Raw genomic sequence first — 25,843 nt, forward strand, 5'->3', positions numbered from 1 at the left:
GGAAATAGTCGGGACATGAAAGGCGGACCGTGCCGGTAAAAGTTCCTCCTCCTATAAAGCTCGATAGCACTCAACTTTTATCTCTAATTTCCGAAGATAACAGAATGTCTTTCACTATCATTGGTTCCTCGTATACCAACGATGTTTACACGTATTCCTTTGAGGGTGACTCTCTGGCTTTGAAAAGTTCTGTTGAAGTTGGTTTTCATCCCTCTTGGATTGCGTTCCATCCCGAAGACAGATCGTTGATTTTTGCTGGCCTGGAACAAGATGAAGGGAAGATTATAGCAATCAAGTACGATGCCGAATTCAAAGGCACTGTAGTGGCAGAATCGTCCAGTGGAGGAAAAGATCCTTGCTCCGTTGTCGTAGTGAAGGATGAACTACTTATTGCTAATGTAGGTTCACTTTCTTCCACTCGTACATTCTATTTGGTCTCTTACAATGCCAGTAGTATTCCAGTGGATCGATCTCTGTTCTCCCGGTGTCCCAGAACGCGCCATACATACTTGCGGATACACCTACCAGCACGATCACGTTGAGCGGATCTGGACCTAATCAAGAACGCCAGTTGTCACCACATACTCACCAAGTCATCTACATTGATGAGTATAATGAAATACTGGTTCCTGACTTGGGCGGAGATCGCGTCTACCGACTTAAGAAAGATGCGAAGGGTACATGGAACATAGCCGGTCATATCGACCACGAGGCGGGCAGCGGTCCTAGACACGTTGCTGTTCACGGTATGTAAATACAGTGACCTCTAGAACGATGGCTCTCACAATATCGCAGATGGATATTTGTACACTTTGCTCGAATTGAAAAGCTCTATCGCGAAACATTCTTTCCCTCGTTCTCCCACTTCCGACGTTAAATTCATTGCGAAAACTCCCACCATGTATAATCCACCACCCTTACCCAACGATATGCTCGCTGCTGAGATCCTTATTCCAAAACCCAACGCGATATTTACTACACCATATGTGTACGTTTCGAACCGAAACCATCCTTCGCCAGAGGGTGATTCTGTCGCGATTTTTTCCATCGAGAAGCCTGATGCGCCAGAACTCATCGCAGAGATCAGAACTGGGCTACGACATCTCCGCGGTATGGAATTCGGCGGACCAGATGACAGGTATCTTTGTGCTGGAGGTTTGTACGCTGGCGGGGTCAGAATATTCGAACGGACGGAAGGAGGAAAAAATTTGAAGCTAGTTGCACAGAATTCCAGCATCAAGTCTCCGACTGGATTCCTCTGGGTGTAAGCATGCACTAAAGTGGAGCTAGAGGGCTAGTCGATGATTTGGGAGAATGCAAACTAAAATGTTAGCAGTGTTCGTAAGTTATAGCTGTGGATCCTGATTATACAAAATAGACCGCAATAGAAAGTTTTCATTGACGTTCCGTGAGGGAAAGAACTGTTTTGCCAGTCCATAATGTAACTATCTGTAGTTACAATATGATATCTGGTGTAGTGAGGGATCAAGTACGATTTCCAAGTATCCGCATGCTCCTGATAGTTCTAGCTGTTACATTCGTACCACTGCTAGCATTCGTTATTGTCAATGTTGTATTGGAAAAATCCAGATTAGGAGACATTATAGCCTAAGGAAGCAGATATGAGTTGTAATAAAATAAGAGCATGTTGTAAACATACACCAATGAGTGACAAATGGGCAACTGCTAGCGTAGCTCGTCCAACAGCGAAGCTAGCTGGAACTTGCAAAGAGTAGTTTTGATGAGGAGGGAGGGAGTCAGGTGGCGTGGCGTACTGCGGGTTGAATGGACCTTGATAGAGGATCTCGCCAAGTTCGGACTTGGGATCAGGACATTCAGTTTCTCCGCACGGCGCGAGACCGATGACAATAGAAACTTCTTGAGAGCTTGAGAGGGAATTCTGCGATGGACCTTAGACAATGCTCGAAAGATAGAAACTGTGCACATACAGGTCTCTCGATCATCACCGTGAAGTTGGATCCTGCAACAACAGAACTACCCGTTTGAGGAGCACCGATCTGTGCGCTCTGCGCAACGACAGCAGAAACTATAGCGAGAAGGGAAACGTAAAACTTCATGGATTACAATGAAGAATAAAAAAGAGGAAGGGCCAGCCTGTTGAAAGTTTAGGGAGAAGGACTGAAGTTTTTAGGAAAGACGAAGTAAATTTGCATCGCCTTTCGTAGTGATACGTTTTCGGAAAGCCCGTAGGCTGTTCTATGAAATTGACAATTTTGATCTCCCGCGCCACTGGGCTCTTCCTGCTCGCCGGTGAACTGCACTAACTCGTAACGATTATCGCAGTCAAGCAATGAATTCCGAGCCCTTGCTTAGATATAAATTCTCCATGGGCTATTTGACTATTCCATTCTCCCATTATTTCCTTGCGCTGGTGTGAATATAAACATTATCCGCCTAGATTCGCATTCAGAGAATCGGGAAGGAGTTGATTTCTTCCCGTCGCCCAGTAGGCATGGCCACAGCCTTGACCTTGAGCAAAGAATTGTTTCAAGTAGTATGGATGGAGTTGATACGAGTTGCTACGTCGTGGAAGAACTTTTCAGTGCTTGTTGGTCTGGACGTAAGTAGTCCTTCGTCAAAGACTTTACACCCGCACTTCCGGATCAGACGGACCGAACACTTTATTAAAGATTTGACAGAGTCATAAATAACAACAAACATGAGCTCAACGGCGCAAACGGTAAAATCATTATGCACAACCTGCTCGGACTTGTTCCGACCTTTCCCGATAGGACACGATTAACGTTGATACTCGTATTCGTAAAGATGCCTTTCACGTGAGACTCGCTCTTCCTAAACATCTCTACTCTTCCATTCCACAATATAATGCCCTCCGCGAATGAACTATCTCGGGATGGTTTTTTTGGTCCCATTACTGCGTCTCTGGATTGGTGCGAGGTACGTCGAGGTCGTTTCTAACTATGAAGCCCGGATTTCTCATCATACTTACGTTGTAATCAGGCAAACTACCAATTCTCATATTACATTGCAGAATTGGTAAATACCTTATCCAATCTATTTACTCTTTATCTGGCAATAAGAGGGGCCAAGAACCTTCGTCAGGAATCCCTTCCGGGTAGATTTCTTGTTGGCTGTATCGTACGCCGCCTGTTCCAACATTCAATCGTTTATCCTGATTGAATACAGGGATTCGCTTTGATTGGGGCTGGAAGTTTTGCTTTCCACGCGTCTCTGCTTTATGAAGCTCAACTAGCAGATGAACTACCTATGATATATGTTGCGTCAATGAGCATTTGGATTTTGTACGACTACCAGCTCGGCTTCGATCTCTCCTCAATCCAGACAAAATCTCAAGTTGCTTTCTTGGTTCTGTTCGATGCCCTCTTTACCTGGAGCTAGTGAGTCCGCCTCAATGGCTGTCCTGTGTTCGCCTCAAGTCGTGAATTTGCCAGTGCTGTATATCGGAACCCCGTTTACCATCAAGTCGTGTTCGCGGCACTGGTCATCTCTTGTGCAATACGGATTGCCTATCTTCTCAACTGGTCTCCTGTTCGCACCCGGATACCAGATAGCAAAAAGCAAGTTATCGCACAAATGTTCACCACTGGGGCAGTCACCTTCGCTTCCGGTTTCTTGGTTTGGAACTTGGACATAATTTTTTGTGGTACTCTTACAAATTGGAAACGGAATCTCGGCTGGCCTGCTGCATTTCTGCTGGAAGGACATTCCTGGTGGCATCTACTCACCGTAAGTTTCTATCGCGATGAGCTCGACCAGTCTTCACTACGTCTGCGACAGGGTTTGGGGACCTATTACATGTTTATCGGAATACAATGTAAGTATTGTACGTTTCCTTTCTTGCTAGAGAACATCATCTAAATTTTCTTTACATAGACATGTGAGCCACATATTTACTTACCATCGATTCTGGATCGACCCTCATTGCCTTCCGTACCTTGATCACAGTACCTTATGCATCAAAGACGACCACCGCAAATTTACAATGGCCCGGCGATCCTGGCTTCCATATGTGAAGCGCCTGGACAAATAGCAGGCATCTGCCATCTTTACTGCTTACCACTTCGTGTCTGCTAGAATTTTCCTTGAACACAACTTGAAGAAACCCATCTTGGCCTCAGTGATAAGCCGCTTAAAGCTAGATCTGTCTACGTACGTCGGATACGTCCCTCTGTTCAATGCAATAACCGCCGAGTCCGATTCTCCGTATTCTCCTGCTTGATGTTTTGCGACCCGTCCGGAAACTCACGCATGACGGTGAGATCAATAGACGGGCCAGGAATTCTCCTCTATTTCCCAGACTAAGTTCATTCCAAACTTGTCCATAATTTTTCTTGAGCTGCCTGTTTTTTTCCTGGTGGTCAAGCTGAAGGGAAGTCGCATTCTCCGGAATTACTGTCATGTCTGAGCTAGTCCAAGTTTTCCTTGATTGTCGGTTGTTCCCCTCCTTGCAGGACATGCAGCAGTGGCTAACGCAAGTTTAATGAGCAGGCACGGATTATCGGTATTGAACATCACTGAGTCGGAACATTAAAATTGTCAGATATTAATCATTCAAGTGTCAGTGATTGTGCCACTCCGAACTTGAAGGGCTCTATGTCTTGTGTTATTCATGGAAATTTTCTTGGTAGTGGCAGACCTGGGTGCGGATGAGTATTTTGCACTGGGTCAAATTTGTATCTTGAGCACAGGATGTCAAAATTTCGAAGAGCCCAGTTCAAGCCTTGTCAGTTAATATTCAAGTTCCGGACCTTTTTAAAGCGACACATCGATACGTACGCCGCTCGACATATCCCTCAGCTAAACATCGGCATAACTGCAGCGAATGTCTTCGAACGACTTTGACTATAGCCTTTGGGCTAGAAACAACTATCATGGTATATGTGGCTTGATTGCTGAGAGCGCACTCTATGGTATCTCGACTCGTAAATTCCAATCTGCCTGTTCTGACGATGTTATTTCAAGGCATATATGCGGTCCTTATTATTTATGCCATCAGAAATCTTTGGTCCGTTCTTCTGTTCTGCCACGAACCTTCGCGTTAAGAGTCAACGGTTTCCTTTGTACCTTTGCAATAACAGGTTCGCCGAGGACTCCAGTCGAACGAAAGCCCGAGTTATAACTCTACTCTCTCTTCTTATCATGTTCACAATATCCACGACACTTTGGGCACTGGATATCACCGATTTCCTCAGAGGCTTGCACAAGATTCTCATTCTCACCGATGGGACGACTACCCAGAGAAATGCGGACTATTTAATCGAGCTCAATCCCAGAGTCATTGTTCAAACGACGCTCTTTTCCATAGAGGTCTGTACCCACTTGCTATTATTACGTTCTTCCCCACTGGCAGATATTTAACCTCATGATTCGATGTTAGTACCTTATTGGTGATGGCGTCGTAGTGTGGCGTGCATGCGCACTGTGGGGGTATAGCAAGAAAATCATGTTCCTTCCAATCCTGTTGCTGAGTGCAGCGGCTAGTAAGCAGCCATCGAGACCACTGTGGCACAGAGTGAACTAACATCCACAATAGTCCTAATAACGTTTTTTGTTGGTTGTTTGGGGGTTCATGATTGGACGTATATCGCCGGAGAACCAGAAACTTGCTATGACAGCTACATTAGCATCTTCTTTCTATCAATCGCCACTAACCTGCTGGCCACAAGTTTGATTGCGACAAAAGCATGGTAAACTAGATACTAGATTTACTGCCAATATACTGACGCGTGCTATTTATCAGGATGCATCATCGCCTTCTGCTAAGTGCTTCGGTGGAGAAAACGACTAGGGTTTTGAAAGTCTTGATTCTTCTGGTCGAATCTGGATTCATCTATCTTCTCATATGGGTGAGCTATAATGATATGACAACTGGGATGGGAGGAATTGACGCTGACAGCAACTTTTGCAGGCCGCGAAGAGCATGAGTGTATTTGGGGACCTCAGCTCAACGGTGAATGGTCAATTTGCTGTCAGCATGTTGAATTCAATGGGAAACCAGATTGTGGTACGTTTTTCTCTTGCACAATTAGACAACCTTCCGAAATCATGAATCTTAGGGGTTGTATCCAACGCTCTTAGTAGTGTTAGTACACATGCAACACACAGCAATCAATGTAGACCTGGAGAGCTTTCCAAATTGGGTCCCGGACATGAGCGATCACGATAAACGTGCCGCAGAAGAAGGGCTTATATTCTCAAATCCTTCTGACACTTCGACCACTATGGGTTGGCCCATCAATCTGACGTTGTCGAATGGACCGCACTAACAATCTTAAAAGCTAACCATTTGTTCCCCTCCGATCTCACAATATAATGAGGGTAAATATCTCTATCATGGACTATCACGACACACATATGTTGTACAGTATCTGAACTCTCAAAAATGCTTGTGTTGGAAAAATCACGATATGACACGATATAGCTATTAGTACTCCTACAATAGTCGCTGCAGCAATTAATTTGATAACTTCCTTGGCCTGTTATCAAATTTTTGTCGTCTTCCCCGACTCTGCTGTTTGACAACTTCAAACTCCCCTTCATCATCTGTAATTTCGTGTAGTTCTCTTTTCAACTCCTCGACTCTCTCCTCAAAATTCTCCACATTGTGATAATATTGCAAATGTCTTTTTCTTCGTTCTTCGGCCTTCAAAGCTACATCGTCAGGTACAAGGCTGTAAACAGAGTACACTCCGTATGCTTTGTACGATTCATATTTCTTTCTCAAGGCGAGGATTTTTTCGTCTGTGATGGGATACAGCGGTTCCTCCATAGAATCACCGAACGCCAGAGACATAATTGTCTCTGCACGATCCTTTCCTTTTGTTTCGTTTTCAAGATCAGCTAGTCGTTGTTCGAATTGAATTAATTCGAGATCACATTCTTCCGCAAAGGTGTCACGGTGCGAGGAATGATCGGCAGAGGATACCGAGACAGCAGATGTTTCTTTCATCATGTGTTCCAAACCAGGTGTAGAACCAGATGCGAGAATGAATTCTTCGGGGGAGTACGTGTCGAATTCACTGGAAAATTTGAATACTTCGTCATCTCCCATTCGAAAGTAGTAATATGCACCAGGGATCCCTTGATCCATCCAAGAAGCGCCCTTTCGTTGAATATCCTGCGCGTCCATCCCTTCGTACCGGAATATGAAGTCTGGGGCATGAGGATCCAAGTGAAAAATTATTGGCGTTGACTTCCCCGACATGGCAAAATAGTGCTCGAGAACAAGTTCGTTATGAGAGCGGGTTACAATGGGGACCAACTCCCACCCAGCAACCCAGGCGGGCCATTCATACGACCAGCCAAATGGAAGTTGCAGATATTTTGAAGGAAAGAACCAGCCCCGTTCCCTTGCCACTTTGGAGATATTAAGCTAATGCCACCATTAGAAGTTTGCCCAGTAAAAGGGATTCAGCACTCACTTGTCTTTGCTCCAGCATCCGTTGCATCAAAACCTTTTCACCTGCTGTAGGCCCATCCTTGTGGGTTTTCAACCTCGATGTTTCTGGCTTTGTACGAATACCACGACGTTGCACCAAAAGAGGAGTTGCCAGGCGGATGCGGGATGCATAGGCGTTGCAGCGAAAATTTTGAAAAGTAGAAATTTGCCGTCCAAAAGAGCGGGGGGTAAGTTTTATTCGAGAAAGCATCCTCCACGAGTTTGAGTAATTTATGGTTACAGTACGTAGTTGCCAAACTTAGTCAGCCCTTTCACGATAAGCGCTGAGTAGATGCAGTATTATCGATCAACGTTTACGAGATGGTCATATGTTCAGTAAAATTATCGTTTTCTTCTTTCCCTTCTTCACGCTGGTCGAACACACTTTTTCAGAGAATATTTCGCTGGTCGAAATCTAGGGAATTTTCTGCATCGCAATCCATCGTCTATAGCTATCAATCATCTAATATCACCTTTAAACATCAACGGGGACACGATTAGTCGAAAAATGCATTTTAACGTCTCTTGTCTTGGAATTCTCGCTCTTGCCGTTGCTTTACAACCTATATGTGTATATGCAGCCCCCCATGGTGTAAGTAACCAATTCGTATATAACATACGCTCACAGCTCTGAAATTTGTATCATCACGGTGTGTGTAGTCAATGGTCAGACGCGACTCTTCCCGATCCCTGCCGGACCGCGACAGTGGAGAAAACAATCCAACTGGTACTTTGAGCCAAGATCCCCTGCTCTTCACGAAACACCATACCCGAAATGCTGAATGCACACTAAAAGTCCTTCCTCTGTCCACTATGTATTTGGACGATCCCCACAAACGCTCTGCAGAGTCCATAGTCCGCAAGGTTGCGCAGGGCCATAAACTATTCGGAGCTGGCAGCTCAGAGCTAGGGTTTTTCTGGGACGCTGATCCTGTACATAAACTTGCGCAGTTGGATAAGTCGAAACCTATCAAGTTCTCAGTGGTACCACTGTCTCCTGCAGGAAGTTGTATCGGGAACCTATACATAGTAATGGGCCAGAAGAACCCTGGTAAAGACTACGAGGCGTATGTTCTTCATAATGACATCGATGCGTACCTTCCGTTTGAAAACGAAGAAAGGGTTTTGATTTCCAAGGAAGGAGATCGTAAGTTGTTCTCTTTTTACTATAAGGAGATCTCTGATTATCCCAACGAACTTCGATGCAGCTATCAAGAATAACATTCCCCAAAACTTCGCATTGAGGATCCGTTTCCTCAACTTACACGGTCAGAACAAGGACGACAGCATCAAAAAGTCTGTTCAAGACCTCATTCAACATGAGGAAAGTCATGATCCAGTTTTAACATCCCCGCCATCTTTTCCAACAGATGGCTGGGATTTCAGTTCTTCTTCCCGTGATTTGACTAAACCCATTCATTTCATCGTGGAGCACGAGTATGTCATTGGGCATCCCGAAAGCATATTCGATGTGGTCATGAGCAGTGCGGACCATCGAGGTAACTATGTGTTCAGGGAAATGGTGACAGATAAGAACGGCGTGATCTACGCGCGTAAGGGAGACCGTAAGTAAATAATGAGTTTTGATCTCGAAATCTCTGGCTGAAATGAGTCGGTTTTTAGCCGATAAGAACCCATGAATGGCGCGATAGCGTGGATGTAGATTGGAAACTTGGAATCTGGGATGGACAACCTGTGAATCATGAGTTGCTCTCAAGCTGTACTGCATACTGGATGTTGAACGTATCGTTGCTTAGAGGGGCGATATAAGTGTGTACAGTGATCATGATAGTGAGGAAAGATAGATGCCTGATGTCCGCTTGCTGTTGACACCCATTTTCGAAAGGCATAATCGATGACGGGAGAGTAAGTTTCTCCAGTCCATACATCCGTAACTTCGAGCGCCGGTGAAAATTTCCTTTTAAAGTTGTCTCTGTCCGTTCCGACGGCTTATAGGGCAAAAGGGATCCAAAATGCAGCCCTTTCATCTAATGGTGACTCTGACCCCAACCAGGCTCTACACCCTTTTACTTTCCCTTCATCTAGTGGGGGCTCTGACTCTGCTCTTCCTGGCCTCCCTCACTGTACAGTATACTTATCACATTGTCTCTGAGCTTTTCCATGCTTACAGGATTGTTCCTCATTTCAAATGGTTCCCCTCTGCCTCTGTGATTACTTACTTATTGTGCTTGTTTCTCTCCCATATTTTATCAACATCAAAAAAGGAAACAGAGGATCAACATTACAAGTTGTACATCATGAGTCTTCTAATTATACCCCACCTTTTGTATTATTGGTATTATACACAGTTCAACATAGACCATGTTCATGATATCATTTCATGACAGCCTCCACAAACCATATCCTGACACAATGTAAGTGAAGATTAACGCGCAGATATCAGGATATTTGGATTGAGATGTATCAGAGGAGCTTATTGAGGAAGCTCCAGCGGTCGGGGCAGAACCTGACATATTTGTCTCTACCGAATGTATGGTCTGATTGGTTATAAACTGTCGAAATATTGTTTGTGCGACTTGTGGTTTGTATGCTGGCTACAAAGATGCATAAACTATCAAATGAACCTTTTATTGGGACATTTCTGCTCACCAGGGTATGTCCAGCTCCATAGACACGGCTTACGAGGGAAAAATGTCAGGAACATGACTGCTCGAAGAAAACTAGGACATACGCAAATGTGAAGTTGTCAACGACCGCAAATGAAGCCACATTGTCACCATTGATAGACATGTTCTTAAAGGCAGTATTATTGAGTGTCTGGTTTCCGTACCAATTCATCTGGACCATAGATTGATGAAGTCCGAGCCAGTTTGCTCTATAATCAAGGATGATGGATAACATTTTGAACACTTTGACCGTAAGAAAACGTATACGTACTTCATATCTGCGTCACCTCCCTTTGAGATGTAAGATTGGATAGGCAAGTAACCGCCATTGATTCTTACCCAGATGAGTATATGGAATCCAGAGTTGGCAAGCTTGGCAAGTTCAGGTAGAAAAGTCCTGCCAGTCTGCAAATTTTTGAGCCAACGGGAAACCATGTATATATTGAACAATGCCAACGAACTTCCCCTGATTGCGAAAATAGGGCATGGGTTGTATCATCACATTGGTCAAATGTAGGATGAGAAATCAGTAGATTCGCGCCAATGGCATTTTGCACTTGTTCTCGGCGAATGTAAGTGGCGTAATACGTCGTTGGTATATTGCTGTCGGATGTTGAAGACGTCAACAAATAGTCCGCATCTCTGTACCCCACTGCAGGATCCATCACATCTTCAGTCTATGGAGTCGATTAATAACGAAAAACCAGACATGTAGTAAACCTTTACGCAGGTGGTGATAGCAGTGTTACACGTATCAGCGCCGCTACTTTTCGTGATATCAGCGTCATAGCAATCCTGTAAAAGACCACGACATATGTTATGGAAAGCTTTGGTCATATTTGAGAGGACACTGTCATTGACAAGGGGGCCGTAGCCAGGCGCGTCTTGAGCGAAAGTGACAAGACTTCGAAAGTTTATCAGAGGATCATGTTTTCCACTTGTATCCAGCAATTCAAGTCATTTTGGTTAGCAGTTGGAAGGTGGGGTGCATGGTAAAACACACACTTACTCGTTGATCATAAGCGAAGATACGACCACTTTAACCCCATTAAGGCCTCCGCTTTCTATCAATTCGTTCTGGACATTGAAATAATCGATGAAAACTGGACCAAAACGAGCACCATAACTTTCTGTGGCCAGGACGAATCTACTTGTATTGTTGAATTATCCTCATGAGTGAATTCGTATTATTATATTTCCTGGAGGAAAACTGACTGGCGATCTTTGTATTGAGCGAACGCATCACTGGTGAACAGAACTTGAAACGCAGTCCATGCGTAGATAGCGGCGCTAGAGCTGTTGGTCAAGGTAGGGCCTGTAGAAAAACCGGCACCAAAAGGTTGGTCAAGGTAAAGGACTGTCCGTAGCATTCAACAGGGAGATTGATTCCATACAGTAATAGCAGACTCACTGTTGCTATAATTGTTCCAACTATATGCAAAAACAAATTTGAAACGATGCTGACAATTTCAAAAAATAAGCCAACCTGTACGGATTAAGGGTGGTCGATTCTCCGTCCGAATCGACTGTGCAGGGACCGGACTCTATCATAATGAACAGTGTAGCATTCGAGGTGGGACGGTGACACTCAGCAGTCAAATACCTGTGAACAGACCTATCATCGATGAACAACCTGGACCTCCATTCAACCTGGAGCAAAGGAGTAACGTATGAGTTTTGATATAGCAGTAGAATTTCTCAAGTACCAGAGTACAAATGGATCAGTGCTGGCATTATTTCGAGATTCGAAAAACCAAAACCACTGACAAGACCTATGAACCAACGAGGACAAAGATAGACGATGAGTACACACGAGATAATTTTCATCTCCCACATTGATGTATCCTGAATATTGACCTACTCCATCTACAGTTTCACATATTCCCGAATCCTTCACGTACGTGAGACTGAAATCTTTGGCAAGATTCGATGCGCGAGGATTCAACAGTCGGGCGGGGTTGAACAAGATCAGAGAGAGAAATGAGAGCCAAGAGAGCGTCTTAGCCATAGGAGACTGCGAAGAGGAAGGGAGTGGGAGTGTAGGAGAGTGCATAGCACTATATATATATCGTGAAAGAAGCGTTGAGAACGTGCGATTACTCGACCGCTAAGTGATAGGCTCTGATAGTAGCTGATTTAGGACTCTTATCTTGGGCCAACCGCGACGATCAACGGCTTCTTAGTCAATATGTGCATCGTTGGCCGTGGGTGGAGTTGACTGCGGGTGGACTGCGCTAATTAAAATACTATGCGAACCTTTGAGACTTGCCTGCGAAGTTGATTAAGTATAAGTAGTTGATTGAGGGTTTGAAGAACTCGGCTTGTGCTTCTCAATTGTGGTTTGTATAGAATCAATTTACTGAGACGTACAGTTTATGAAAAATATGGACAATCCGCGCGCCGGATTTGTCAATGAAGAAGTAAGACGCAGCGAAGTTGAACTTACTTCAAGCTTTCAATGAAGCTCGAGGACGATCGAAGACGACCAGCACACGTGCACTGTTACATCAGCGATTTCTTGCTTTCTCATACTCTTCCACCTACGCTCCATGCATAAATCGGTATTTCGCTCAGGGAATGGTTTTGTGAAGAATGCCTCTAGATCTCTCCACTCAAGCACGGTGCCCGTGAATGCTACTCAAATTACTACTCTCCCCAATAAAATTCGCGTCGCCACAGATCCGACCCCAGGCTATTTCTCTTCAATTGGCCTGTATGTCGACGCTGGCTCGCGTTATGAAACTCCGGAGACCTCTGGAGCTAGCCACTTTATAGATAGGCTGGCCTTTAAGGTATGCAGGAATTCATTGGCCCGAGCTTATTGTTACTAACAAGTTTGCATAGAGCACGAATAAGCGGTCAGCGGAAGAAATGGCGGCTGCAATGCATACTATGGGCGGTCAAATTATGGCAGCATCATCTCGAGAAACTATTATGTACCAGTCCTCCCAGTTTTCCAAAGCAACCTCGACCGCTTTGGAATTAATATCTGAGACGGCCTTGAATCCTTCATTTCTTCCGGAAGAAATTGAAGCACAACGTGATGCTGCCTTTTATGAGGTTCGGGAATTACAAGCAAAGCCGGAAATGGTTCTCCCAGAAGTGCTACATTCCGTGGCGTATGGAAACAGAGGATTAGGGAATTCTATTCTTTGTCCCGAAGACCGGATAGGTGTAATTGACAATAACATATTGTGGCGGACCATGTCAGCTTGGTATCAACCAGAGAACATGGTTATTGCTGGAGCAGGAATAAGGCACGAAGAACTGGTTGAGATGGTCGACAAGTATTTTTCATCGCTAAAAGCTAGCCCATCCTCTCCCTGCGTATCTACGTCCATCCCAACAAATCAAAATCAACGATCCTTGCCGAATCCCCAAGTTCCCGTAAATTTACTCGCGTCCTCTGTAAATCCAGTGCGGAAGTCGCTTTCTCGCGCTGCTTCATATCTTTTCCCTAATACCCCATCCGACTCTATTCTGGATGCTTCCGTCTCCCCGTCATCTTCCTATACGGGTGGACACAAGTTCATTCATGATTCCAAGGGTGATTTTGATCATTTGTATATTGGTTTTGAGGGAGTAGGAATTCATGACCAAGATATTTATGCTCTTGCCACTATGCAAGTACTTCTCGGAGGTGGTGGTAGCTTTTCTGCAGGTATGTACTCACTAGCCAATGAATTGGGCCTCCAATCACGTTTATCCCAGGTGGACCCGGCAAAGGAATGTATTCCCGACTTTACACTCATATTCTTAACCACTTTTCTCAAATCGACCATTGCGCGTCGTTCCATCACATTTATACGGATTCATCATTATTCGGGTTATTTGCGTCGTTTGTCCCCGCTGCATCAGGGCTGCGCGGTGGCAATACGCCATCGCAAATTCTCCCTCATCTGGTACATCAGCTAAGTTTACTAATGTACACCACTGTTCCAGCGGAAGAGTTAACTAGAGCAAAGAATCAGCTCAGCTCAAGCTTGATGATGGCAATGGAGAGTAGGGCGATCCAAGTAGAGGACCTTGGTCGACAAGTGCGTTTCCCTCATTCTAGCACGCTTTATTCAGTAATAATATGTTCCTCAGGTGCTCGTGCATGATCGTCCAGTACCTGTCACAGAGATGACAGACAAAATTGCTCTCGTCACTGCTGAAGACATCACACGGGTAGCCGCCAGACTCTTCGGTCCTCGTTCGGGAAATAAACCGACCATCGTCTGCCATGGGCATGAGGACGTGGGCAACTGGCAATCGACGTTTGCGAAGTACGGTGTCTCCTCTTCCTCATAGGCTTGCTTGATGGTGTCTTTACCTTGTTGGATTGCGCTAATCTACGTTTGTATGCACATTTAACAATCATTGAACGCACAGCAGACATACTTTACATTTCGTAAGGCGTACTTATGTTCGCCTTCTAATTTGTGTCGCCAGCGGCACAGAATTTGACGACGATTCAATCTCTTGAGCACATCCTTTATAGAGCTATGTACTCAATATTTCGAACTGGTTTGCGGTGACCAGTGAACGTTATTACTGTAACTATAGGAAGCGGTGACTAGGACACAGCCACCTGAGGTCACTACTTCAAATTCCTGTGTCGTTTGGGCATGCAGCAACCACGTTATAACGACTGTGCAACGTTTACAATAACTTATACCTTTTCGTCTACCCTCATCTTCTCCAATGCCCTCTTTTGAATCCATCAAGGCCCGCTACGAGGCCGCTGGTCAAGACCATGTTCTCAAATTCTGGCCTGAGCTTACCGATAGCGAAAAGGCATCCTTGCTGGAGCAACTCGGTTCCCTCGACATCGAACGCGTCAACCGCATCTACAAAAAGGCTGTGTCCGCCGAGTCCACCAACTCGAGCGCAACCAGCGATCTTATCGAACCTTTGCCCAAGGGCGCGTCAGAGTCAATCACTCGTGTAGAATTGGCCAACGAATGGAGGCGGATTGGACTAGAAGCAGTTTCTAGAGGTGAAGTTGGTGCTCTGCTGATGGCTGGAGGTCAAGGCACTAGACTGGGCAGTAACGCGCCCAAGGGTTGCTATGACATCGGACTACCCTCCCATAAATCTCTCTTCCAATACCAGGCCGAGCGTATCTCCCGCTTGCAGACTGTTGCCGAGCAAGAGTTTGGAAAGAAAGCGGGAACTGTCATTGTCCCGTGGTACGTCATGACCAGTGGTCCCACTCGTCGCGAGACAGAGAAGTTCTTCAAAGAGCATGAATATTTTGGACTTGATCGTCGTAATGTCATCTTTTTTGAACAAGGTACATCTCAAACTGGTTTCATGAAATTCGCTGAACCTTACCCTGTTTGCCCAGGTACTCTTCCTTGTCTGACAATAGAAGGCAAACTCCTTCTAGATACTCCTAGTAGTGTAGCCGTTGCCCCAGATGGTAATGGCGGACTATATGCAGCTACACGTTCCCCTCTCGGAGCTGGTGACAAGTCCCATACCGTCCTCAATGATTTGGCTCGGCGAAAGATCCTTTACGTCCATGCGTACTGCGTGGACAATTGCCTCGTTCGCGTTGCTGATCCTGTATTCATTGGGTTCGGCATCTGGAAGCAGGCAGACTGTGCTGCGAAGGTTGTGCCGAAGGCATCGCCTACCGAATCAGTCGGTGTTGTTGCCTGCAAAGGTGGCCGTTTCAGTGTTGTCGAGTATTCCGAGATTTTGAAGGAGCAGGCCGAGCGCCGTGATGCCGACGGCGAACTGGTGTTCAGAGCTGGTAACATTGTCAACCACTTTTACACCACGGCATATCTGAACCAGGTCGAAAAGTTCGAAGAACAGATGGCATTCCACATTGCTCGTAAAAAGATTCCTCATGTGGATCTTGCGACTGGCCAAACCGTGAAGCCGACTAAACCCAACGGCATGAAACTCGAAATGTTCGTGTTCGACGTCTTCCCGTACACAGAACGCTTTGCTGTCCTCGAAGTGGAACGCAAGCAGGAATTCAGTCCATTGAAGAACGCACCTGGGACCGGATCCGATGACCCAGAGACCAGCCGCCGCGATCTTCTAGCACAACACAAGTACTTCTTGGAGAAGGCCGGGGCTAAAGTCAAGGATAGCGTAGAGATTGAAATGTCTCCTATCGTCAGCTACGCCGGTGAAGGTCTGGAGAGCACGCAAGGCAAAATCTTTTCCAAATCAGGAATTGCTTCGTCGCTAGAGGAATTGGATGCTCTTGTGTAATGCTCGGACATGGAACTTTTGTACACTACAGACACTCAGTTAATGAAGGACTCAATCACATCACGCGTTTAGTTCGTGTAGAAACGATATTCGATTCTTGCGCTTCCAGGTACCATACCTCTTTACTGTAAAATTGCTTTGAAAAGCCACTTCTTTAGCCCTTTCCGACGATCTTTTTCGTGCGTTTTCCCTCGCACTTTCTGTGAGTTTGAGGGGGACGAGGTTCATGGTAAGCAACTGTATTGGTGTTAATACCCTTGGTCAACTACCCACATGTCCGTCTGCTGGCCCTTTCTTCCCGTTGACTGTCACTGCCCCGATAGAACTATTGCTATTATTTGCATTACTATTCAGGCTCGGAGCTCGCTTTTCGAGTTCGTCACGCAAAGACGCGAAGAGGCGTTGAGTACGTTCAGCATTTGGCTTTTCGTTCCGTATCTGAGTATCAGTCAAGTAATAGAAGAAGAGGGTACAAGAATATACTGACCTCTTTGCAACATTGAATGAGCTTGTCGATGAGCATAGTCTGTCCATTTTGGGAATCTTCCAGATCCTTCCGGAGCTGTTGAATCTGAAGGACAAGGATACTGTCATAAAGAGGAAAAGCAAGCGCGCAAAAATTGATAGGCACCTCTTCTTCCAGTTTATCAGCTTTGGCCTTATCTCCAGACGCCAGTTGCTTCTGTTCCGCTGCTCGAGCACGAGAAAGCAAAACTTCGAGCTCTTTCGACCGGATCACACACTCGAAATGTCGTTCTCGAAGTTCGTATTGCCGCAAGACTTCCTTTAATCGTTCTCGAACACTGCGTATGCATTGTGTAAGTGTATTTCGTTAACAGCAATCCCCCAACGGAGACGCACACTCCATCAAATATCTCCTCCAGTGATCGTTGGGCTCTAGAACAAACGTAAGTGAGCAGCGTAGACAGGAAATTCGGACAAGAAACACACGCATGAGGATCATCTGTCCAATTCTTTTTCAGCTTTTGACGTTGAGGTTCCAGGATTTGGTCCTATCGAGACGTTATAGAGAAACGTCAGCCCAGCTATGTCAACACGCACGTAGAGATCATCGCCGCCAGTGCTCTCTGTGAGATCCATTAACTCTACAGCTAAAATCTCGTCGCCGTCCTCCATACCAGCCTCTTCTGGTGTCATGTCCGCATCCACTGATCGTCCATTATGGGTAAATACAAATTGCATGGCTGGGACAGTGAATGACGGGGGTACGACGTCTTCGGACCCAGGATCTACGTTCGTCCCTGAAGCAGGCGCAACGCCATCAACCTTCTTCAAAACACCGGTGACACCATGACCTGTTCGTTCCATTCGCTCTGTCCAAGCACCAAAGAGTTTTGATAGCTTTGTCTTGCGGGAGATTTTGAAAAACAGTTCAGCCCGGTATCGGCATGAAACTTTGACGAGGATATCGGGCTTTTCTCTGTATTTGTTGTCGAGGAGTTGTGCTTTGGATGTGCGTTTGGCAATATCAGCTTTCATTTGGTGGAGCTGAGATTGGTTGAGAAGATTGATCTAGCATGTACAAGGACAAATACCTCGTCCTGAGCATCCTCCACACACTGCGCTAACCGTTTTCCATCTTCCTATGCGGAGATGGGCATTCGCATTCATTGTATTCGATGTTCTCTGCTTACCCGTAATCGCTTATTATCCTGGAAGAGCGGAGTGAGTACTGGCAGACGGTGAGAAGCAAGCAAAGCAAACTTTTTGCAGTTCCCGTGCGAGATTCTCCATTTTCGTCTTCGTCTGGTTTGCTTTCGTCAATTGACTTTTAGCTGACATGTGGTGAGGATTCGGAAGACAATACATAGACAGTGGACATACCTGCATCCTTGTCCTTGGACAGCTTCTGTTTCTCCTTAGCATGGTCTCGTTCCAAGCGTTTGAATTCCGCAAACTAGGAAATTGGCGCGTGTTGTGTTAGGGCGGGTATGAGTATGAGAAGAACATACGAGCTCGATGTATTTTGCATGTATTGTGTTTTCCTCCAGGCCCTTGACTGATTTATGCGCTTCTTCAGCTAGAGTGGGGAAATAAGGGATACTGTGGACTTGATATTGGTGAAATTACACACCAAATCGGCGTTCCTCCTCCTCCTCTAGCTCTTCTTCCTCTTCCAAGGCTGCTATACGATTCTTCAAACTTTCATACATGGTAGCAGGATCAACAGGAGCATCATTCTTCTTCTTTCCCTTGGAAGCGCCGTTGGCCGTTAGTGGTGGATGAGTGTGAGTTTGCGGCGGATTGGAACGGCTGTGATTGGGAGGATTGGGAGGAATTGAAAGTGGTGCAGGAGGTGCTGGACTTGCGGGCGGAGGTTTTGCCATTCTTGAAGATTTGTGCGGAAGATAGAAGAAAGTGCTTTCTGTGTGCCACGGACTTGAGAGTAAAAAGTCTACAAGGAAACCTCACGGCAATGTGCCGGCCCAAAACGGCTCTTTCAATTGCTTCACCAAAACTATGTACAGTGACATAAATACTTAGTATACTCTCTTTGAATGCTCTGTTCTGTGTATAGATGTAAGTTCGCATGTAAAGGTCATTGATGGACTGGCCGTAGATTTATACTTCCACGAGATTGAGCCGGACCAATCGTACAGTAGTTTCCAGGTAGCATCCAATGTACATTGACATGGCTGACCTTAACATGTTCCAGGGGGAATGGTAGAGCAACTGGGCATCGAGATTACCTGTGAAAAAAGGTACTGTCTGTTATAGTCGATAAACGAAGATAATGATAACGCCAAGTCGGAAAGTTCCTTGGTTTTTCTTCGAGGAGATGGAATCCCTTAAATTTTCTTCGAAATCAATATTCCCGGCCAAAATATGAACTACATATCTTGCGCACAAATACTCGGATGCAAAGAGGGACATGAAATGGTCGCTGACCATACAACCAGTAACTTGACGTACTACTGTACATGTGAATAACATAAAGATTACCTGGCTAATTGGCCTGCAGTTTATGGAGGGAACACGCGTTGGATAGCCTAACTGGCCATATACTTTGGTATGAAGAAGAAAAGCTCAAGGTCGTTTCTAGTAACATAGTAAGTATGTACCTGTATGTACGCGACTGAACTTACTTTTTGATGTAAGTCAGTTGCGTGATCACGTGAGAAAAGACGTGTAGATTCACAGTGAATAACATTGACACTGACCCACTCAACTTTGTCGTTTCTAACGCGTCTATGCGTCGTTATGGTAAATCATACAGCTTCAATTGACGGTGAAGATCAGCTAAACGCTTCTTAGATCGGTCTACAATGTCTTCACCCTCGCGGAAAAGACAAAAGACTATCCTTTCTTCACCAGTCTACCCAGAAATGGACCTGAGCCAAGATGATTTGTTGGCTCTTGACGAAATTGAACGCAAACTCTCCCAATCTGCACATTCATCATCTCAAACTCAACCTGGCTCACCCTCCAAACCTCCCAGACTGCCCCTTTCTGATTCCGCTGAGAACCCATTTCAAGTATCATCCACGAAGCTACCAGTACATTTATTTTCCGGTTTCAAGGCTGCTTCAGCTATGACTGTCACACATGAAGATCTTGATAGATTCTCACCGGACCCCCCTGAAGAAAAAGATTATTCGACGTGGTTTGAACCCAAGGGAATCCTTCCCTCTGGCGGATTTCAGACAGCCAACTCTGCATCGACTATCGCTTCATTCACTTCTGCATCAGCGCTAGGGCATACTTCACTGTTTTCGACAGCATCTTCTTTAGTGGATAAGGAGCAACTACCTGTATCCGGATTTCGTACAGCGGGAAAAGGTGGTGGCTTACTTGCTCCATCTGCCGCAGCTTTAGCAAAAGCACAGGAGAAGATTCGAACATGGCAGGAAGAAGAGCCGAGGCCATGTCCTGCTTCAACTTCCGAGGATACATTTCCCCGATCTCCGTTACGAGCCGTTCAGAACAGCGTATTGGAATCAGAAGCACCATGCCCTCCCGTTTATGGTTCTGGATTTGCATCTGCATCACAACTATCCAATAATTTCACCAGCGCCTCCGGCTTTACTCCGGAAACCTCTTCAAATAAACCCTCGACTTTCGTTTCTCCCTTGATAGACAGGTCGAAATCCCAGAATGTTGACCCCAATCGCCCTAAGCCGTTCAAATCACCACTCACCAGCACTCCCAAGACCACCATGACCCCCACCAAACCCGTTGCTTCTACGTCCTCATCTGCCCGTTCACAGCATCCGCTTGCTGCACCACCCTCTAATGCTTCGTTTCGAACTCCTGTACGATCGACAAACGACAATATCTCATTTCAACAAATTGCTTCTTCATCGTCTACCGCTTCATCTTCAGCCCAGAAACCCACTTCATCTACTTCCAGACACCATCCAAATCATGCAGCGACTGTTGATACTCTCCGCAGCTTCACAACGCCTGCTCGACGCGTACTTCACCCTGGTAGCCTCCCTTCCCCCCACGTCGCAGGACGGATACGAAGTACTCCAGCAAAGTTTGTCACGCCATTCAAAACCGGAATGAAACCTGGTGAGGCAGGTCGACTCGAGCTTGAGGCTCAACAAAGATCCCAGCAGCGATCCCGTGCACCTGCGATCTCAGCTACAAATACTACTGGAAAATTAATGGACTCTCTGCGAGCAAGCAGCGTTTTTGATATGAGTGAGTGCTCTGCTCTCGAGTGTCGTTCCCTTGACTAACATCCCGAATAGCTGTTCCGCCGACTCGAATATCATTATCGGAGTCGGGCCTCTTTCCTCAACAGTATACTGCACAAGAAATGATTGATCATAATGTGTACTAAATCCGCTTTTGTTCCGTTTTCGGTCGGAGCTGACAACATTGACTTCTACAGTGCCATCGAAGAGCTTTCTCAGATCACTACTCCTTCCCTAGCATTATACTACTGCTTTTACACGACCCCGCAACCTTCAGACTATCCATCTGTCCGGGTGGAAGACCAAATTGGTCCTGCTGCCGCGTTGGACAAACTACTTGCACATGGATGTTCGCGTGCTACAAAGGCTTGGGTCGATAATGCATGGTCTCTCATTTTATGGAAATTAGCGGGGATGGTAGCGTTGGAGCCTGAGCGGGAAACACGTATTCCTACTTTTGGTGGAGCTGCAGAGGGACCAAGATGGTGTTGGAATGAGATTTGGAGACAGTTGCTGTATCGGTAAGCCTATCTTTCTATCGTAAACGAATTCCCTATCTGATGCCTCATATCTAGTTATGAGCGCGAGATTAATCTGGGTATACGCGCTCCGTTTCATTTAATCACAACCCAAGATCACCCCGCAACTGCACCTATGGTATTATGTGTCTCAAACATCATTTGGCCGGAAGCTTCGTCTTCTCTGGAGGGGCAACAACGTAATCCTCAGCCACTAGTAGAAGTCACTGATGGGTGGTATCTCCTTAGGGCGCAAATCGATCATAGTATGACCAATGCTTTGAAAAAAGGAAAGTTGCGAGTAGGTAGGAAAATCGCTGTCGTGGGCTCCAGGGTAGATTTCCAGTTACCAAATCGTAGTCTCTTTGCTTATCTTCTTGGGTGTAGCTTGAAACCGAACGCAAGGATCCTCTCGAGCCTCTTGAAGCTTACCAGTCCACGAAACTAGTCCTCAGTGGTAACTCAAGTCAACTTGCACCTTGGCACGCGAAACTTGGGTTTCAACGCGGACCGTATATATTCACAATGCACAGTTTGACACCTGAAGGGGGCAACATTGCATTGATGGATATCGTCGTGCTGCAGGTACATCCAGTGGCCTATCTAGAATTTCGCATAGATCCAGATGGCAAGAAGCATCAGGAAGGTCCAAGGAATGAAGCAGATGAAGCGGCGTGCAAGGAAAGCTGGAGAGTAAGTAGCCACCTAATTATATTTTGTTGGTAAAGTCTAACGTTGATTGCGTAGAAAAAGCGTGAAGCTGCCGAGTCTAAAATTTACGAAATGCACGAAAAGAAAATTGCGCGGTATCTCTCGTATACTGAACGTCTTGATCAGAAAGCAGCTCAATTTGCGCATTCTCTGTCTGAAGACCCACCGGAAAACATCGACAGCCTTTATGAGGAACTCGAAGTGCCAGAAGATGCTGGGCAAGTAATATCACAAACCAAAGGCAACGAAGCCGCATGGCTAGCACGGTATATACGGGAACGACTCGAAAAGGATCGAGAAAGGGTAAAAGATGAGTTAGAGAAAGAGGTAGATGTAAGTCCGCTTGAGATCCCACTGTCACCACTGTTAGTAACTCTGCTTCTTGTATGACAGGATATTTGCCCATCCCGCAACGTTCGCTCCTTCAGGGTTATCATTGTTCAAGACTCCCGAACGAGTAAATTTCCTTCCCACAGGACCGCCCAATTAACAATATGGGATGTTATGGACCTCAAGCTGACGGAAGAGAAACCTCGGGGCTATTTTGAAATAGGTTGGAGGTGCCGTGTACGTATACTTTATTTCCTGGGTCCGTCGAAGTGTGCATTGAACTTCGGTCGTTACGTTCAGGTGACAAATCTGATACCTAGTTCGAAGGCGGCATGGATGGGAAATGAGCCGGATTCTCAGATTTTTTTGGTGAGCACGAGGGTATCGAAGTGGCAAAAATTGAGGAGCTTAGAATAATGCATATGTATGAAGTATATTAATGTTGTATGACTATACACTGGGAAAGGGGCTTATACAGAGGCACTGACCTTGCCTGGATTGCCTGACTTACCTTTGTTTTTCAATTGTACAAGGATATCTATGGACAAAATAGTGAGCTTAGGTACAATTTCTTACATATGCACTTTCAAAAAGTACATGGCATTAGACTCCAGAGCACAAACTTATTGTAGAGCAGAGCATACACAGATTATATCTAACATTCAGATCAAGTGGTTGAGCATTGAGTCCCGATGAACCCAGGGCAAGCAAAAATGACTTTTGAAAAGTTTCTCAATGTCACTCATGCTGGCTTGAGGATGCTCAAATATTCACGCTGGGTTTAAGCAGGACTAGTCTTCACCATTTTTGCTAAATGGCTGGCCACTTTCTAGCCTATCATTTTCTTCATTCCCATTTCTGCTTACCAGTGGTGCTGGATTCATAACTGGGGTTGCTGCAACTGCCAGATCTTGAGGAACTTGAGAAACATGCGATTGAAGGCCACTGCACGGCTGTGCATGGCATTCACTTTGCCAGTTGAACCATGCATTGAAGTATTTTGGCCCCTGTACTAGGATTTTCAATGAAAATTCATGCAATAGTAGAGAAGATTCACATGGCCCCTGCACAAGGATGACCTTTTCTATGAAAATTCATGCAAAAGTAGAGAAGATTAGTATGGCACCTACTCAAGGATGACCTTTTCTGCCAAAATTTGAGCAGAAGTAGATGACATTACCATGGCCCCTGCGCAAGGATGAACTTTTCCCAAAATTAGAGCAGAAGGAGAAAATATTGGCATGGCCCCTACACAAGAATAACAAAACTGGATTTTCGCGGCAAAAAGCAAAATAAATATTGAGATCCGTAGATCTACCACTCCGGGAAAGCGTGTCATCCTTGTGCAGGGGCCATGCTAATCTTCTCTGTATCGTTCCAATTTTTTCGTATGTCACCCCGAAGGGGACATTTATGATGTGTTCATGAATGGGGGCAATGATCAACACTTTAATTGTATGTAGTTCACGGGAACCGGCACTTTTACACATGGGAATTAATTTAACACCTCCCACTTCCCCTGCAGCTCCTGCAGCTGTGAATTACACTCTTGGTGTTAAAGGAAGACTATAATCACAAGCACCGATGAAACAAAGTTCAAAAGGACTTGGGAGGTTTGTTAACCCCTCAGAGATAGTCAGAGCAATGAGCAAATTGGGGACATGACCGGGCCGAGAAGGAAGCGATTGTGGCATATTTGCGATATGGAACGAAAACTGCGTCGAGAAACTTAGCCAAGCAAGGTGATATGTTTCGAGGTGTTTTCCTGATTACTTCCGCACTCTATAGAGTCAACTCGTCAAGCACAAAACCTGCTTCTGATGACCAACCAAATGCTTTGATCGAGTCTGTGAGACCAAAGTTGTCAAAGTTCCTCTGCAGGGAGTAGTTCGACCTTTGATTCGATTGATGAGGATGAAGAATTGTTTAATCGTTTCAAGCAGCCTGAGGACCCAAAGGTGACAACGTGGATACAGGGTGTCGAGAAACAGAAGGCTCAGGCTCGCTATTTTCCCGTGGCCCTACTAGCAAGTCCGCTTTCCAAATATGTTCAACAACAAAAAAAACAATGATGCACTGGAAGGAGAAAAGATTCACTTAAGCATCGGACCTCGCCAGTATAATCTATATCCTGTCCCATCCTATCTCGACTAAATAGGTATCAATGAATTCGAGTGATGAAGACATGGGGTATTTACATATGTAAATGGTCCTTTCGTACATGACAACTGTGAAGACAAGTAATTACAGAGATGGCGATTGTTCAATGACGGGGTGGAAAACAAGTCCAAGCAAATTTGCGAGTATTATCGGAGAACTGTAGAAATCTCAGTAAGTGTAAATTCTCCCTTCCATTGTCCCATCCCGCCAGTATTCGATCATAAAAATGCAATCTTCTGTGAAGTATACATGTCTGCGAGTCGAAGCGTTATCTTCAGTGGCAGTAGCCACGAATGTGTTGTCGCCAAACGAATCGTTCGCATTTACCGGAGCTTCTTGAATCCAACTTGAACTCATCTTCCACCCCTGGCCTTGAGGGTGTCGCACGCGAATCGCCCCTCCCCCCTATAACTGTGCGCAGTTTTTATAGTCCCTCAAATATATCTTGAGCGTGAATCCATTACACCTTAACAATCTCTTCCCGTTGATCGATGGAAGATGGCCTATACCAGCCTATACCCCGGTGAGGAGCGACACAGGGCCCAGGCACGCACATGATCCGAGAAAGTGCTTTTGGTCAAACACTATAAAGAAGGGATGGGTGTGAGCCGCCTCAAAGTGAACGAAGTAAAAACCAATGATCTGCTCGTTCGGATCCGAATGAAAAGGACCGTTTCTATCTTCGATCAAAGATCTCATGAACAAAATGGTCCAAGCCATCTGGGTTCCATAGCTTGAGGGCTTTCATCGGAGGCCCTGCCCTGGGTATGAAATCCACACTTTGGAGAAAGCATTTTGGTTCGTTGACCTCGACATCTCTGAGCCGCTGATGCTGGCGAATTTGGCTTCCGTAAATAATAACTTGGAAGACTTGTAGAACTGCTGGTTTCATGTTCAAATAGTGACTGGGTTTGTAAGTTGCATAGAGAAAGCTACCCTCTGCTATGAATTGGAAGGTTTCGACGAATTCCTGTGGAGTGCTTTAATCATTATAGAACACGAGCGACACTTCTTGATGTTTACCCTGAAGACAATTTCCCCGGTGACCCAGTTCGCAACTGTAAACAACTGGGCCGGTATGGCCGCTCTTACAGGTTCAAAATTCAGTACGATATGCCCCGACAATCTGAAATTGTGGAGGTCGTACTATCGTACTCCAGTCTATTGGCCACGAGA

At 45.5% G+C, this 25,843-nt stretch overlaps 13 protein-coding genes across 13 annotated transcripts; 8 read left to right on the forward strand and 5 right to left on the reverse strand.

Moving 5' to 3' along the window:
• Positions 1-104: 104 nt before the first annotated feature.
• On the forward strand, positions 105-1,268 carry C8R40DRAFT_1164424 (Lactonase, 7-bladed beta-propeller-domain-containing protein; the record flags this gene model as incomplete). The annotated part of the gene is made up of 3 exons (XM_046230498.1): positions 105-398; positions 455-746; positions 796-1,268. The coding sequence occupies 3 exons, from the start codon at positions 105-107 to the stop codon at positions 1,266-1,268; spliced, it is 1,059 nt and encodes a 352-aa protein (XP_046092093.1).
• A 217-nt stretch (positions 1,269-1,485) lies between these two features.
• On the reverse strand, positions 1,486-2,078 carry C8R40DRAFT_1064772 (uncharacterized protein; the record flags this gene model as incomplete). The annotated part of the gene is made up of 3 exons (XM_046225583.1): positions 1,486-1,608; positions 1,661-1,900; positions 1,950-2,078. 3 exons carry the CDS (start codon positions 2,076-2,078, stop codon positions 1,486-1,488), a joined length of 492 nt encoding a protein of 163 aa, XP_046092094.1.
• A 545-nt stretch (positions 2,079-2,623) lies between these two features.
• Positions 2,624-4,086, forward strand: C8R40DRAFT_9703 (ceramidase). Its single transcript, XM_046236696.1, has 7 exons — positions 2,624-2,919; positions 2,983-3,120; positions 3,169-3,380; positions 3,435-3,729; positions 3,781-3,817; positions 3,877-3,880; positions 3,949-4,086. Exons 1-7 carry the CDS (start codon positions 2,848-2,850, stop codon positions 4,031-4,033), a joined length of 843 nt encoding a protein of 280 aa, XP_046092095.1. The 5' UTR covers positions 2,624-2,847; the 3' UTR covers positions 4,034-4,086.
• Positions 4,087-4,644: 558 nt separating this feature from the next.
• C8R40DRAFT_10120 (uncharacterized protein) lies at positions 4,645-6,466 on the forward strand. The gene is made up of 8 exons (XM_046222867.1): positions 4,645-4,913; positions 4,966-5,008; positions 5,082-5,310; positions 5,381-5,483; positions 5,537-5,690; positions 5,744-5,849; positions 5,912-6,007; positions 6,060-6,466. The coding sequence occupies exons 1-8, from the start codon at positions 4,826-4,828 to the stop codon at positions 6,267-6,269; spliced, it is 1,029 nt and encodes a 342-aa protein (XP_046092096.1). The 5' UTR covers positions 4,645-4,825; the 3' UTR covers positions 6,270-6,466.
• A 282-nt stretch (positions 6,467-6,748) lies between these two features.
• On the reverse strand, positions 6,749-7,716 carry C8R40DRAFT_9889 (uncharacterized protein). Its single transcript, XM_046236703.1, has 3 exons — positions 7,425-7,716; positions 7,075-7,375; positions 6,749-7,022 (listed from the first exon to the last, which is right to left on the reverse strand). Exons 1-3 carry the CDS (start codon positions 7,650-7,652, stop codon positions 6,952-6,954), a joined length of 600 nt encoding a protein of 199 aa, XP_046092097.1. The 5' UTR covers positions 7,653-7,716; the 3' UTR covers positions 6,749-6,951.
• Positions 7,717-8,104: 388 nt separating this feature from the next.
• Positions 8,105-9,081, forward strand: C8R40DRAFT_1164428 (uncharacterized protein; the record flags this gene model as incomplete). The annotated part of the gene is made up of 3 exons (XM_046230499.1): positions 8,105-8,588; positions 8,650-9,006; positions 9,065-9,081. The coding sequence occupies 3 exons, from the start codon at positions 8,105-8,107 to the stop codon at positions 9,079-9,081; spliced, it is 858 nt and encodes a 285-aa protein (XP_046092098.1).
• An 80-nt stretch (positions 9,082-9,161) lies between these two features.
• C8R40DRAFT_10359 (uncharacterized protein) lies at positions 9,162-9,826 on the forward strand. The gene is made up of 3 exons (XM_046223541.1): positions 9,162-9,232; positions 9,288-9,307; positions 9,369-9,826. Exons 2-3 carry the CDS (start codon positions 9,297-9,299, stop codon positions 9,784-9,786), a joined length of 429 nt encoding a protein of 142 aa, XP_046092099.1. The 5' UTR covers positions 9,162-9,232; positions 9,288-9,296; the 3' UTR covers positions 9,787-9,826.
• On the reverse strand, positions 9,506-12,558 carry C8R40DRAFT_1076118 (alpha/beta-hydrolase). Its single transcript, XM_046226907.1, has 15 exons — positions 12,515-12,558; positions 11,882-12,337; positions 11,775-11,830; positions 11,672-11,718; positions 11,555-11,612; positions 11,480-11,499; positions 11,284-11,425; positions 11,078-11,215; positions 10,795-11,005; positions 10,530-10,745; positions 10,408-10,473; positions 10,340-10,359; positions 10,134-10,277; positions 10,052-10,079; positions 9,506-9,996 (listed from the first exon to the last, which is right to left on the reverse strand). The coding sequence occupies exons 2-15, from the start codon at positions 12,119-12,121 to the stop codon at positions 9,781-9,783; spliced, it is 1,602 nt and encodes a 533-aa protein (XP_046092100.1). The 5' UTR covers positions 12,122-12,337; positions 12,515-12,558; the 3' UTR covers positions 9,506-9,780.
• A 59-nt stretch (positions 12,559-12,617) lies between these two features.
• On the forward strand, positions 12,618-14,361 carry C8R40DRAFT_1064778 (LuxS/MPP-like metallohydrolase; the record flags this gene model as incomplete). Its single annotated transcript, XM_046225584.1, has 4 exons — positions 12,618-12,860; positions 12,913-13,729; positions 13,780-14,105; positions 14,158-14,361. The coding sequence occupies 4 exons, from the start codon at positions 12,618-12,620 to the stop codon at positions 14,359-14,361; spliced, it is 1,590 nt and encodes a 529-aa protein (XP_046092101.1).
• Positions 14,362-14,754: 393 nt separating this feature from the next.
• C8R40DRAFT_1032221 (UDP-N-acetylglucosamine diphosphorylase) lies at positions 14,755-16,284 on the forward strand (the record flags this gene model as incomplete). Its single annotated transcript, XM_046223240.1, has 2 exons — positions 14,755-15,346; positions 15,401-16,284. The coding sequence occupies 2 exons, from the start codon at positions 14,755-14,757 to the stop codon at positions 16,282-16,284; spliced, it is 1,476 nt and encodes a 491-aa protein (XP_046092102.1).
• A 130-nt stretch (positions 16,285-16,414) lies between these two features.
• On the reverse strand, positions 16,415-18,722 carry C8R40DRAFT_10304 (uncharacterized protein). Its single transcript, XM_046223137.1, has 12 exons — positions 18,380-18,722; positions 18,258-18,325; positions 18,130-18,202; positions 18,010-18,080; positions 17,940-17,957; positions 17,841-17,888; positions 17,347-17,793; positions 17,236-17,297; positions 17,146-17,181; positions 16,916-17,087; positions 16,772-16,855; positions 16,415-16,707 (listed from the first exon to the last, which is right to left on the reverse strand). Exons 1-12 carry the CDS (start codon positions 18,630-18,632, stop codon positions 16,546-16,548), a joined length of 1,494 nt encoding a protein of 497 aa, XP_046092103.1. The 5' UTR covers positions 18,633-18,722; the 3' UTR covers positions 16,415-16,545.
• Positions 18,723-21,083: 2,361 nt separating this feature from the next.
• Positions 21,084-22,924, forward strand: C8R40DRAFT_1032258 (uncharacterized protein; the record flags this gene model as incomplete). The annotated part of the gene is made up of 6 exons (XM_046223244.1): positions 21,084-21,469; positions 21,524-21,800; positions 21,854-22,159; positions 22,214-22,510; positions 22,571-22,744; positions 22,808-22,924. 6 exons carry the CDS (start codon positions 21,084-21,086, stop codon positions 22,922-22,924), a joined length of 1,557 nt encoding a protein of 518 aa, XP_046092104.1.
• A 440-nt stretch (positions 22,925-23,364) lies between these two features.
• C8R40DRAFT_10644 (uncharacterized protein) lies at positions 23,365-24,188 on the reverse strand. The gene is made up of 3 exons (XM_046225562.1): positions 23,638-24,188; positions 23,565-23,571; positions 23,365-23,519 (listed from the first exon to the last, which is right to left on the reverse strand). The coding sequence occupies exon 1, from the start codon at positions 23,995-23,997 to the stop codon at positions 23,638-23,640; it is 360 nt and encodes a 119-aa protein (XP_046092105.1). The 5' UTR covers positions 23,998-24,188; the 3' UTR covers positions 23,365-23,519; positions 23,565-23,571.
• Positions 24,189-25,843: the final 1,655 nt, after the last annotated feature.

Source organism: Lentinula edodes (genome assembly GCF_021015755.1).
Source record: "Lentinula edodes strain Le(Bin) 0899 ss11 chromosome Unknown C8R40scaffold_1, whole genome shotgun sequence".
In the NCBI taxonomy this organism is placed as follows: domain Eukaryota; kingdom Fungi; phylum Basidiomycota; class Agaricomycetes; order Agaricales; family Omphalotaceae; genus Lentinula; species Lentinula edodes.